Source organism: Salmo salar, chromosome ssa09 (genome assembly GCF_905237065.1).
Source record: "Salmo salar chromosome ssa09, Ssal_v3.1, whole genome shotgun sequence".
Taxonomy (NCBI): domain Eukaryota; kingdom Metazoa; phylum Chordata; class Actinopteri; order Salmoniformes; family Salmonidae; genus Salmo; species Salmo salar.
In genome coordinates, this window is record NC_059450.1 from 78,124,889 (window position 1) to 78,138,203 (window position 13,315).

The 13,315-nt window shown below is 44.6% G+C and overlaps 1 protein-coding gene across 1 annotated transcript in view; it reads left to right on the top strand.

Annotated features, from left to right (window-relative positions):
* Positions 1-13,315, top strand: part of LOC106611968 (protein FAM13B-like) — an 80,276-nt gene that overhangs the window by 34,176 nt on the left and 32,785 nt on the right. Inside the window, 1 exon segment of the mRNA XM_014212686.2 lies at positions 2,214-2,347. Within this exon segment, the coding sequence (XP_014068161.2) occupies positions 2,214-2,347 (134 nt within the window).

Genomic DNA, 13,315 nt, shown 5'->3' on the forward strand with positions numbered 1-13,315 from the left:
GCTGCGTTCAAAACTGGTAACTCGGGGGGGAAAAACTAGGTCAAATCATGACGTCAGTGATCTTCAGGTCAGAAAGTCAGAGCTCTAGAAAGATGTCTGTGTTTCTGACATGGAACGTTGGATGACCGTTCAAAAATAATTGACCCAGTCAGAGCTAGTTTTTTCCCCCCCGAGTTCCCAGTTTTGAACGCAGCATTTTTGTCTGTGAAAATGGATGAACATTTTATGGTTATGGTCACGTCATCCCCGATGACCGTCAACATACAACTCCCATTGACAAACCATTGGAAATCAAGGATATTGATAAAAATCAATGGTCCAGTCTGGCCTCGCCCTTAATCAGCTGATACTGTTACATAATATGAACGCATTACTTTCTCCTTACTCATTTAGCAGATAGATGACGCCATTAACTACCTTATCACTTAATATTTTGGATGAACATTACATGACCACATTTTGAGAAAACAATCAACAGAAATTTAGCAAAATTAAGAATTTATACATCTGAATTTGACGGGAAATTGTTTTAGGTCATTCTCAATGTATAATTCTCAGTGTCCACACCGGGCAGTTTATGAACTGCTTCTGACAATGACGGTTTGATCTCTTTCTCTATTCAGATCTCTTTTGTCATCTCCCCCTTCAGTATATTTAAATGCGCAATGTTCTGGTCTTTGTTGATGTGGATAAACGGGTTTAATCAGGTGGAACAGTGTGAGAATCCTCGCCCCTCTGGGCCCAGTTTGTTTTTCTGCTGCTACACTACAGCCAGCGGATAGACACCGCTGCCATGAAAACACAACCATGAGTCATAACCATCTGCATACACGATGAGGGAGAAGGCCCTGAAATCCAATCACAGGTGTCAGATAGCTGTTACCTTGGCAATGCGGCTGTGACACGGCAGCAGATCTCGGGAGGGAGGGAGGGAGATGTCGAGAGAGACTGAGTATGTGTTCTGAGATATCTCAGAATAGTAGGGGAATGCTCAGTCTTCTAGACTGTAGTCAACCAATTATTGGCAAAATATCAGAATTGTACTGCCTGTGTAAACACAGCCATAGATGCAAACTGAATATCTATTAGTCACTCCTATTCTCAGTTAGGTTACCCCTCAGAGTCAATCTCTCTCCTTGCAGTGAGATTAAACATAGTGCGCGGAACAATTTGCAGCTAAGGTGGTGAGTGGTGATCTATAGTAATCTTTATGGAACATCTTGTACAATGTAATGTACTGCCCATATTAGCAGCAGGCTCTACACTCACTGCACTGACTGCAGTGTCATTATCTAGGTACATTTCAAGGGATGTCAACACTACCGAGTCAGTTAGGACCTGCCAAGCCTGGCTGAAAACGTACAGCAGCAATCACTAATTGGTAACAGATGTTTGCTTTGTGTTTCTAGTCGTTCTATGTTGTGAACTGTACATAGAAAACATTGGAGCCCACATGACCGGTCCTGTATGGGAGATGCTTTGTTTGCAGCCTGTCTATATGTACGTTATTTGTTGATGGTGGTGCAAATTGCTTATTGATTCATTAGGCGGTCAATAATGGGATAGGTACCAGTATGGATTTTTACAATACCATCTATAACAACATTTTGATACAGCTAAATTAAAAGTAAAAGTCCTACAAATTGGACAATTTCACTGTCAGATTTGTCTTATTTTGGTTGAGTATAAAACATTCTGAATGGTGAAAGCAAATTCATGCTCTCTCCCACCGTGTAGAAATTAGACTGCAACCACAGCGCACCCACCCAGGTACTGAGAGTCGGGACCGACAGCAGACTGTCAAACCAGCAGGGTTTCCCTGTCACTGCTCACTTTGTGTCCTATCAATAGATCACTAGAAGATGCATATCATTCATTCTAGCTGGAGAGGGTTCGGCTGACTTTAGTTAATTTAAGTGGGAAAAAGTACTTGGCTGAACATTATGCTGTAGTCGGCTGTATAGCCAACAGCCAGCGATAGTGGAAAACACTGCCATCAGAAATAAGAAAAATATTGTGAAATTATATTTTGGCCATATTTCCCAGCCCCCTGTAACCTACATAATGTTGTCTGGCTGATAGTTTGTTGTGGTACAGCTCCGTCAGAGGTGTCATGTATGATGATACTTAAACCTTCTCGCCTACTTCAATAAGATGACATCTGTTGGAGGGCCTCTGTCTAAAATGTCCCCCGACCCTTCTCTCTCCTGCAGATCACAGAACTCCTGGACGATGACAAATTAGAGGCGTTTGAGGAGCTGCCCCAAGATGGCGAGGATGGCCCCCCTTCCGCCTCTCAATCCCCCCAACACAGTAACACCCAGGTCCAGGTCACCCCCTCTTCAGGGTAAGATCAGATAAATAATGACGTTTATGTGCATATATTTTTTGTGCATATATTGCAAACATATCAAGCGTAGACAAAGGACATGAACAATTACAGACCATAAATACACTGAGAATAGAAAAGTGTCTCTAATTCTTATGATTCGTCTATACACATCTACGCTGTATAAACACACAGACCCCTCCATGTACTCTTGTAGCCTCCCTGGTGTACATACACCCAACTCTCATGTTTCAGAGTGTGTGTGGACATGTTCAGGCTGAATATGAGCCTGGTGTGGTGTCACATTCCAGCCCAGCTGCCTGCTTCACCACAGCTATGTTCTTGAATCTGGTGGGGGAAGCCATAAAGATCTCTTACAGCATAATGTTATAGGGTCAGCCCAGCTCCCACATGATACAGTCTTATATAATTGGAATCGTGACCCCATTTTTCAATCATGTGACCCCACATGGGCTCCTGACCCCAAGTTTCAATACACTGAGAAAAGTAGTGACTTAGATCATTATCACGTTTTTCTCATTCAATGCATGGAGCAAAATAGTGCTAGTCCAAATAAGACTTTTCCCAGAACCGGGGTAGCAGCGTCTCTGCCAGGCAAAGCTGCTGTGATCTCAAGTCTCCACAGTGCTAAATGGATGAGTGTGTCTCCTTTCAAAAGTCCTGAGGTCTAGATCTGAGAGAAAGTCCTCTTCCCTGGAAGTCTTTGTGCTGATCTCCTCTCTGTTTAGTTCCAGTGCACCTGCACCCACTTTGATCTGAGCGGAGCGCCAACAGGGCTGTTGAGAGCTCCACCACAGGGCCACCATACAGCAGCTAAATGTCAGGCTGGTCTGGAATGACAGGCCGGTTAAATTATATTAATCAAATCAAATTTTATTAGTCACATGGGCCGAATACAACAGGTTTCACCTTACAGTGAAATGCTTACTTTCGAGCCCCTAACCAACAATGGAGTAAAAAAAAAAGGTAATTAAAGAGCAGCAGTGAAATGACAATAGCGAGACACTATATATATATATATATATATGGGGTACTGATAGAGTCAATGTGCGGGGGCACCGGTTATTTGAGGTAAGATGTACATGCAGAGTTATTCATATGCGTAGATGACAACAGAGAGTAGCAGTGGTGTAAAGAGGGGGTGGGGGCACTGCAAATAGTCTGGGTAGCCATTTGACTAGGTGTTCAGGAGTCCTATGGCTTGGGGGTAGAAGCTGTTTAGAAGCCTCCTGGACCTAGACTTGGCGCTCCGGTACCGCTTGCCGTGCGATAGCAGAGAGAACAGTCTATGACTAGGGTGGCTGGAGTCTTTGAACATTTTTAGGGCCTTCCTCTGACACCGCCTGGTATAGATGTCCTGGATGGCAGGAAGTTTGGCTCCAGTGTTGTACTGGGCCGTTCGCATTACCCTCTGTAGTGCATTGCGGTCGGAGGCCGAGCAGTTGCCATACCAGGCAGTGATGCAACCAGTCGGGATGCTCTCGACGGTGCAGCTGTAGAAACTTTTGAGGATCTGTGGACCCATGCCAAATCTTTTCAGTCTCCTGAGGGGGAATAGGTTTTGTCGTGCCCTCTTCACGACTGGTGTGCTTGGACCATGTTAGTTTCCCCTCGGTCCCCTTTTAGTGCCCACAAAGCTCATCACTAAGCTAAGGACCCTGAGACTAAACACCTCCCTCTGCAACTGGATCCTGGACTTCCTGACGGGCCGCCCCCAGGTGGTGAGGGTAGGCAACAACACATCTGCAACACTGGGTCCCCAGATCCTCAAAGTTCTACAGCTGCACCATCGAGAGCATCCTGACCTGTTGCATCACCGCCTGGTATGGCAACTGCTCAGCATCCGAACGTAAGGCGCTACAAAGGGTAGTACATCAATGGGGCCAAGCTTTCTGCCATCCAGGATGGTCCGACCACCATTAATCAAATAAGAACTGTCTTATAAATTAGGGTTATTTTAGATGACATCTAGCTATATAGTTAGCTAGCTAACTATAGCTACTGAAACAGAATGTTGTTTTGCTATGTTTTTGGGGAAGAACATTGTTTGCATCCATGAGTTAGCTAGCTTTTTTATGACCAGCACTGTAGGTGCGCGAGGCAACTTTACCAGCATCATAGCATACGTGTCAATGAATCGTTGTGACATATGAAATACGAGTGATAGTGTAGTCAATGTGTAATATCTACGTAAAAAATGTATGACCGCGTTAAATAATTATGTGATGTGCAGTCATATTCAGGTGCTGATTGGTCAACAAGCTTATTTGACATGTCAAATAGTGTTAAATAGTGTATTTTTTGACACGCAAAGACCCTAACGGTGTTCCATAGAAATCCTGGTTGAGAATGAAACGAATGAACAACGCAACAGCACAGCAAGTAAGTTAAATAAATAGGTTTTGATTATGTTTTACTGGTAATGGGGACATGCGTAAATGCCAACAAAATTACTTTTTTAGTGTGTGTGTGTAACCTTTTATTTAACTATGCAAGTCAGTTAAGAACAAATTCTTATTTACAATGACGGCCTACTCCAGCCAAACCCGGACGACTCTGGGCCAATTGTGCGCCGCCCTGTGGGACTCCCGATCACAGCCGGATGTGATGCAGCCTGGATTCGAACCAGAGACTGTAGTGACGCCTCTTGCACTGCGATGCAGTGCCTTAGACCGCTGCGTGTGTGTGTGTGTTAACTATACTAGAATGCTTAAAAGGCCGCTAAATGTTTTATATCGTTTATCGGTATCGCTTTCTTTTTCGGCAAGGAAAATATCGGTATCGGACAAAAATGTCATATCGATGCATCACGTGTTAAATAAATCAAAATATATTTTATATTTTGATTCTTCAAATAGCCACCCTTTGCCTTGATGACAGCTTTGCACACTTGGCATTTTCTCAACCAGCTTCATGAGGTAGTCACCTGAAAAAAAACTGAACTGTGTGTGTGTTGTGTTGTGTGCGCGCTTCTGGTCGTTCTGTTTAAGGCTGGTTGGTGGTTGGACATGAAAGCATGTTGTGGGATGGGGAAAGGGAAAGGCTTTGGGTGGCAGCTGCTACAGCTGACCCAGACATAATCATGCAGTCAACATTAAATGCCTTAATCAGTGCCTTCAGAAAGTATTCATACCCCTTGACTTGTTCCACATTTTGTTGATACAGCCTGAATTCAACATGGATTCAATAGATTTCTTTCTCACCCATCTACACACAATACCCTATAATGACACAGTGAAAACATGTTTCTATAAATGTTAGCAAATGTAATGAAAATGAAATACAGATATCTCATCTACATAAGTATTCACACCCTTGAATCAATACTTTGTAGAATCACCTTTGGCAGCGATTACAGCAGTTCATCTTTAAGTCTCTAAGACCTTTCCATACCTGGATTGTGCAACATTTTCAAAACTATTCAAGCGCTGTCAAATTGGTTGCTGATCGTTGCTGGATAACCATTTTCAGGTCTTGCCATAGATTTTCAAGCAGATTTACGTTGACTAACTTCAACTTCAAATCAAATTTTGTTGGTCACATGCAGATGTTAATGCGAGTGTAGCGAAATGCTTGTGCTTCTTGTTCCGACAGTGCAGTAATATCTAACAAGTAATCTAACAATTCCCCAACAACTACCTAATACACACAAATCTAAAGGGGTGAATGAGGATATGTACATATAAGTATATTGATGAGCGATGGTCGAGCGGCATAGGCAAGGTGCAATAGATGGTATAAAATACAGTATATATACATGTGATATGAGTAATGTAAGATATGTAAACATGATTAAAGTGGCATTATTTAAAGTGGCATTGTTTAAAGTGACTAGTGATCCATTTATAAAAGTGTCCAGTCATTGGGTCTCAATGTAGGCAGCAGCCTCTGAGTTAGTGTTTGCTGTTTAGCAGTCTGATGGCCTTGAGATTGAAAAACAGCTTCTATCTCTCGGTCCCAGCTTTGATGCACCTGTACTGACCTCGCCTTCTAGATGATAGTGGTGTGAACGGGCAGTTGCTTAGGTAGTTATTGTCCTTGATGATCTTTTTGGCCTTCCTGTGACATCGGGTGCTGTAGGTGTCATGGAGGGCAGGTAGTTTGACCCCTGTGACGCGTTGTGCAGACCGCACTACCCTCTGGAGAGCCTTGCGGTTGAGCGCTGTGCAGTTGCCGTACCAGACTGTGATACAGCCCGACAAGATGCTCTCGATTGTGCATCTGTAAAAGTTTGTCAGGGTTTTGGGTGACAAGCCAAATTTCTTCAGCCTCCTGAGGTTGAAGAGGCACTGTTGTGCCTTCTACATCACACTGTCTGTGTGGGTGGACCAGTTCAGTTTGTCTGTGATGTGTACGCCAAGGAACTTAACTTTCTACCATCTCCATGTCTGTCCCTTCGATGTGGATGGGGGTGGTGCTCCTTCTGCTGTTTCCTGAAGTCCACAATCATCTCCTTTTGTTTTGTTGACATTGAGTGAGACACCACACTCCAAGGGCCTTCACCTCCTCCCTGTAGGCTGTCTCATCGTTGTTGGTGATCAACCCCACTACTGTTGTGTCATCTGCAAACTTCATGATTGAGTTGGAGGCTTGCATGGCCACATAGTTGTGGGTGAACACGCACGGAGTATAGGAGAGGGCTCAGCACACACCCTTGTGGGGCCCCAGTTTTGAGGGTCAGCGAAGTGGAGATGTTGTTTGCTACCTTCACCACCTGGGGGTGGCCCGTCAAAGTCCAGGACACAGTTGCACAGGGCGGGGTTGAGACCCAGGGCCTCCAGCTTGATGATGAGCTTGGAGGGTACTATGGTGTTGAATGCTGAGCTGTAGTCAATGAACATCATTCTTACATAGGTTTTCTTTTTGTTCAGATGGGCTAGGGCAGTGTGATGGTGATTGTCATCTGTGGACCTGTTGGGGCGGTATGCAAACTGAAGTGGGTCTAGGGTGGCCGGTAAGGTGGCGGTGATTTGATCCTTGACTAGCCTCTCAAAGGATTTCATGATGACAGAAGTGAGTGCTATGGGGTGGTAGTCATTTAGTTATCTTTGTCTTCTTGGGTACAGGAACATTGGTAGCTGTATTGAAGCATGTGGCAAACTGGGATAGGGAGTGATTGAATATGTCCATAAACACACCAGCCAGCTGGTCTGCGCATGCTCTGAGGACACGGCTAGGGATGCCGTCTGGGCCAGCAGCCTTGCGAGGGTAAACGCGTTTAAAATGTTTGACTCGCGTTATCCACGGAGAAGGAGGGTGGGTGCAGTCTTTGTTAGTGAACCGTGATGGTGGCACTGTATTACCCTCAAAGCGGGCAAAGAAGGTGGTTAGTTTGTCTGGAAGCGTGACGTCGGTGTCCGTGACATGGCTGTTTTTTGTTTTTGTAGTCCGTGATTTCCTGTAGACCCTGGCACATACGTCTCGTGTCTGAGCCGTTGAATTGTGACTCCACCTTGTCCTTGGACTGGCATTTCGCTTGTTTGATTGCCTTGTGGAGGGAATAACTACACTGTTTATATTCAGCCATATTTCCAGACCTCTTCATGGTTAAATGCAGTGGATCGCGCTTTCAGTTTTGCGCGAATGCCGCCATCCATCCACGGTTTCTGGTTAGGGTAGGTTTTAATAGTCACACTGGGTACAACATCTCCAAATGGCGTGGCTTCCGATTGGTCAGATCAGCGTTGAATGGTTCTCGTCACTGGTACATCCATTTTGAGTTTCTGCCTTTTAAGACGGTATGAGCAAGATGGCGTCTTGGTCGGATTTGTCGAAGGGAGGGTTTGGGAAGGCTTGTATGCATCGCGGAAGTTAGAGTAGCAGTGGTCGAGAGTATTAGCCCTGCGTGCAATCAATATGCTGATTAGAATTTTGGTAGCCTTGTTCTCAAATTTGCTTTGTTAAAATCCCCAGCTACAATAAATGCAGTCAGGAACATTCACTGTCTTCTTGGTAAGCAACTCCAGTGTATATTTGGCCTTGTGTTTTAGGTAATTGTGCTGCTGAAAGATGAATTCATCTCCCAGTGTCTAGTGGAAAGTGGACTAAACCAGGTATTCCTCTAGGATTTTGACTGTGCTTAGCTTTATTTTTTTATCCTTAACTATTAAACATACCCATAACATGATGCAGTGATACTCAGTAATGTGTTGGATATGCCCCAAACATAACACTTTGTATTCAGGACAAAAAGTTAATTGCGTTACAACTTTTTTTGCAGTATTACTTTAGTGCCTTGATGTAAACAGGATGCATGTTTTGGAATATGTTGACCTATCTTCAGTTTTCTCCAATCACAGCCATTAAACTCTAACTGTTTTAAAGTCACCATTGGGCTCATGGTGAAATCCCTGAGCGGTTTCCTTCCTCTCCGGCACCTGAGTTAGGAAGGACACCTGTATTTTTGTAGTGATCGGGTGTATCAATACACCATCCACAATGTAATTAAGAACTTCACAATGCTCAAAGGAATATTCAACGTCTGCTTTTTTTTCATCCATCTACCAGTATGGGCCCTTCTTTACGAGGCATTGTAAAACCTCCCTGGTATTTGTGGTTGAATCCATGTTTGAAATTCCCTGCTTGACTGAGGGAGGGGTACGGAGACCAGGTAGTCATTCAAAAATCATGTTAAACACCATTATTGTACACAGTGTGTCCATGCAACTTATGTGACTTATTAAGCAAATGTTTACTCCTGAACTTATTTAGGCTTGCCTTAACAAAAGTTGAATACGTATTGACTCAAGAAATTTCAGCTTTGCATTTTTGATTCATTTGTAAATATTTTGAAAAACATAATTCCAATTTGACATTATGGGGTATTGTGTGTATGCCAATGACAAAAGAAACTAAATGTAATCAATTTTAAATTCAGACTAACACAACAAAATGTGGGAAAAGTCATGGTGTGAATACCTTCTGAAGACACTGATGGAATGATGGAGTTGGGGCAAGCACTGCAATTTTTTACCTTATTATTTAACTAAGCAAGTCCGTTAAGAACAAATTCTTATTTACAATGACGGCCTACTTGTAAAGTCCCCCCGGCCAGACCCTCCCCTAACCCGGACGACGCTGGGCCAATTGTGCGCCACCCTATGAAACTCCCGATTACGGCTGGTTGTGATACAGACCGGGATCGAACCCGGGTCTGAAGTGACGCCTCTAACACTGCAATGCAGTGCCTTAGAGCGCTGTGCCACTCGGGAGGCCTTAATAGAGATGAAAAGGCAACCAACAGAACTAGTGCCTGACAGTATCCCTCACAACTATTGTTGTGATGCCTGGGGTTATTCTGCAGTCACAGTTCTGCTTTTGAAGGAATGTCTGTGCAGTATTAAGTTGTCATGTCTTTTTTAAATTAATGTCCAATTAAATAGTCTTAACCCAATTTTTCATATTTTTATTCAAGACAATTGACCACCATCCTCAACAAGAAGAATGTTGTCTTAAATGTTTTGCTTATGATGGTGGTCATGGATCAACAGTAACACTTGACTGATCATGTCCGATGTCATTCAGTCATGGAGGGAAAAACTGCAGGCTTTGCTGACTTGTTTGTGCCGAGCCCTAACAGACATTAAGCTTGTCCCCATTGTGCCCTGACAACATCTCAGCGACAGCTCCCATCAAATCTAAATATAAGCCCATTGGACCGTCCACCATCCGTTCCCCGCTACATTTTTTTTTATGGGGCACAGAAATAAACTCTGGTGATGAGGAACAGCGTTCTTGAGACATGCTGTTGGCTGAGGTGCGAGACAGGGGAATGTGTGAACAGCTGTTTGCACCATAGTGACTCTGCGTGAGGTGGCAGGGTCACAGACCTCCCTCTCCCCCTTCCCTCACCCTGTCCACCTCTCCAACTCATGCCTTCCTTCACAACGCCACCATCACTTGCTTTTAAAGCCAGTGGTTGCATCCAACATAGCACCCTATTACCTACTTTGTGCACCACTTTTGACCAGGGTGTCATGTGAGACTTGGACAGTGTCCGAGCCAAAGGATCAACAGCCCCTTGGCCAAACTCCTCCTCATGGTCTACTTTCTCCAGCCAGACCTGTCCTGAAGACCCTGTGTACATTATTTATGAGGGCTCTGAGGCCACTGCATGCCACAGAAACCTACCGCTCTTATCTGTGTCAACAGAGCACTTGCTGTCTCTTTCACGAGGACGGCGGAGTGACTCTTCGTAGACACATTGAGAGGCGTTTACATGGTTAGCAGCACCCTACAAGGTGGACTCCAGCTCCACTCGTGGCCTGGGCCCATCAAAACAAGTTCCTCCTACTGAATGTATTCCATATACCCACTCCTGGTGTTGGGGTCTGCTCCTGGGTTTATTTTGAAGTAGCTGATCATTTATGTCCACTGCTGTTCCTCTGCGGGCGTCATGTCCAGCTACATCCCACCCCCTTCACCTCTTAGTTACTTCCTACTACCGTCCTTTCCCAGCTTACCTTGTCTCATTACCTGATTATGTCAAGGCTATAGGCACCAGAGCCGTATGTTTAGAATATATGGCTCTGATATGCACTACCTGGCTTGGAATATAGTATCCACGCGACCTACATAACAAATATAACATATGTTATCAGTTCTTGCCCACAGTAGTTGGACAGACTTATCTTAATTTCCTAGGAATTCTAACACACCCAGGAAAGATTACTTTTATAGCAACTAAACAACTGTAGCAATGATAAATGGGTCAACAAAACATTCAGATTAACAACAAACCTGACCCTTTTGCTGCAAGTGGACATGATGAAGCATTCTCAGAACACATGGAACTCCCTGAACTGATTCCATCATGGTCAGTTCAGGTGGGCCGGTGACCTGGCTCAGGATGTATGGAGAGTGTATATGATGTGTACCTCTGTGTGTTTGTTCCTTATTACTCCCGAGACAAACAGATGAGGTAATGGCTAAAGAGAGCCTGGGTGTGGCCATCCTGTCCCCCTAGCTGAGCTCCAGTCAGAAGCTGTAAGTGAGCCAGCTCTGCCAGTGGGATATGATTGAGTAGGATATGGGTGCCAAGCGGACATAGGGGTGATGTGCAGGTTATATAAAAGCCAGGGTGACGGGTGTCAGTGTGTGTGTGTTTAGTGATTGGGGGGCTGCTGTGTTGTATTCTGTGTTTACTGGGCATCGGTTGGGGAAGCCCGCCCCCCTCAGGCCAGGTAATTGGCCAGCGGGTCAGGTTCCCTGGTTGTGTCAGGCAGTCCTGTATTTGAGCAGGGTTTTGGATTGTTTACTGCAGCAGAGCCCAACAGTACACAGCCAGCCAGCCAAGGACAGAGTTCCACAATATGTACCCAGGTAGTCAGGGTTTGCTCTTTTTACCTGCTCATACAGAATTTATCACCAATAAATGCTCAGTCCAGATAACCCATAAAAAAACGGCACTCGACTAACCAAGCAGAACCAACAACCGGTGAAAATGGCGTGTGAAATTCTGCTGCACAGGTAAAGTCCCGGTGGGGCTGGGTGGGAAGGATGAGGGGGAGGAGGATTGTGACAGCTTGTGTATATTGTCACATACAGTTTTGAGATTTGTAGTGTATGATAGATTAATACAGCCCCATGATGTCACTGAGAGGTCATGCCCAGGTAGTTAATGATGAACTTGTTAATCAGAGGACTAATTCTAAACCTCCACTACTACCCCCACAGGAAGGTTGCAGGTCTGATTTGACACATGTTTAGTTTTCATAAGGAAAAGAGGTGTTTACGAGCTGAAAGGTCAAGCCTGGGAAAGTGTGTGGGGGGGGATGCTTTTCTTGAAGTACCTGCTGAAACAGTGTGATGTATGGCAGCATTTGGCTCCCGGAAGAGTTTAAGAGTCAAAAGCCTAGGCTACCTGTATTTTGGAAGAAGATTGTTCTGACCTACCACTTGGAGCCCTTTTCCCTGTGATCAGGAGGTCAGGTCAGCAATCTACTTAGTCAAAGAGCTATGTGGCAGATGATATGGCAGTCCTCCTCCTTACCCAAATCACTTTGGCAAAGCTGGCCCGCTTATTTCACCTCATTACGTTAGCCAAATGCATGAGGCGCTCCAGGGCTTTCTAAAGCTAGTAAAGCTTTTTGTCTTTGACTCCAAAAACCTTGGTCTGTGTTCCATCTAGTCACACATGCTGATTTCTCCACAGTCTGAGAAACAGGACTGATGAGAAGCAGTCTGATCTGATTCAGAGTGGGAGATGCACTAACAGATCTCTCAGTGCTGTGCGCTCTGGCCTGTGTCTGGCCCTGTCCAACAGCGCTCTCATTGCTGACTGCAAAATAAGGACTACCTTGGGATTCAGTGAGATGGAATGGTGCTGGTTATGTCATCTGAACTCAGTAGACCAAAACTCAACTATACTCTCTCTTTCTCTCTTGAGCCATACTGGCTGCTTCGCTGGCCAAAGTCCAAATATTTTTGTCATTTAGCAGATGCTCTTATCCAGAGCGACTTACAGTAGGGAATACATACATTTCATTTTCATTTCAAGCAGTTTTTTTTAATTTTTATTTAAAAAATAAATAAAATTGTACTGGCCCCCCGTGGGAATCGAACCCACAACCCTGGCGTTGCAAACACCATTGCTTTACCAACTGAGCCACAGGGAAGGGGTCATTGTCTAGGTGTGCTGAAATTTTTACGTAACATGTTTAACTGTCAGAAGGGGAGGTGCGGTGGTGGGCGACTGAGTGTCTGGCCTGTTTAGTCTCTGATAGCTTGTGGCTTCAGTGTTTATGCCTCTTACTGCACAGTCAGTGTGGAATCAGAGTGCTGCTTTTTTCTCAGTAAACAAAAGGGGGGAGAGGGGGTTAATAATTAAGGTGTTATTGAATATATTTGAGCAGCTGGGCAGAGACTGAGGTGAGAGCTAAGGGGATAGATTTTTAACACTAGAGAAAGGGCACTGAATCCTATTGGCATATGGAGGTCCTGTTGGCTGTGATAAGTGATACTGGA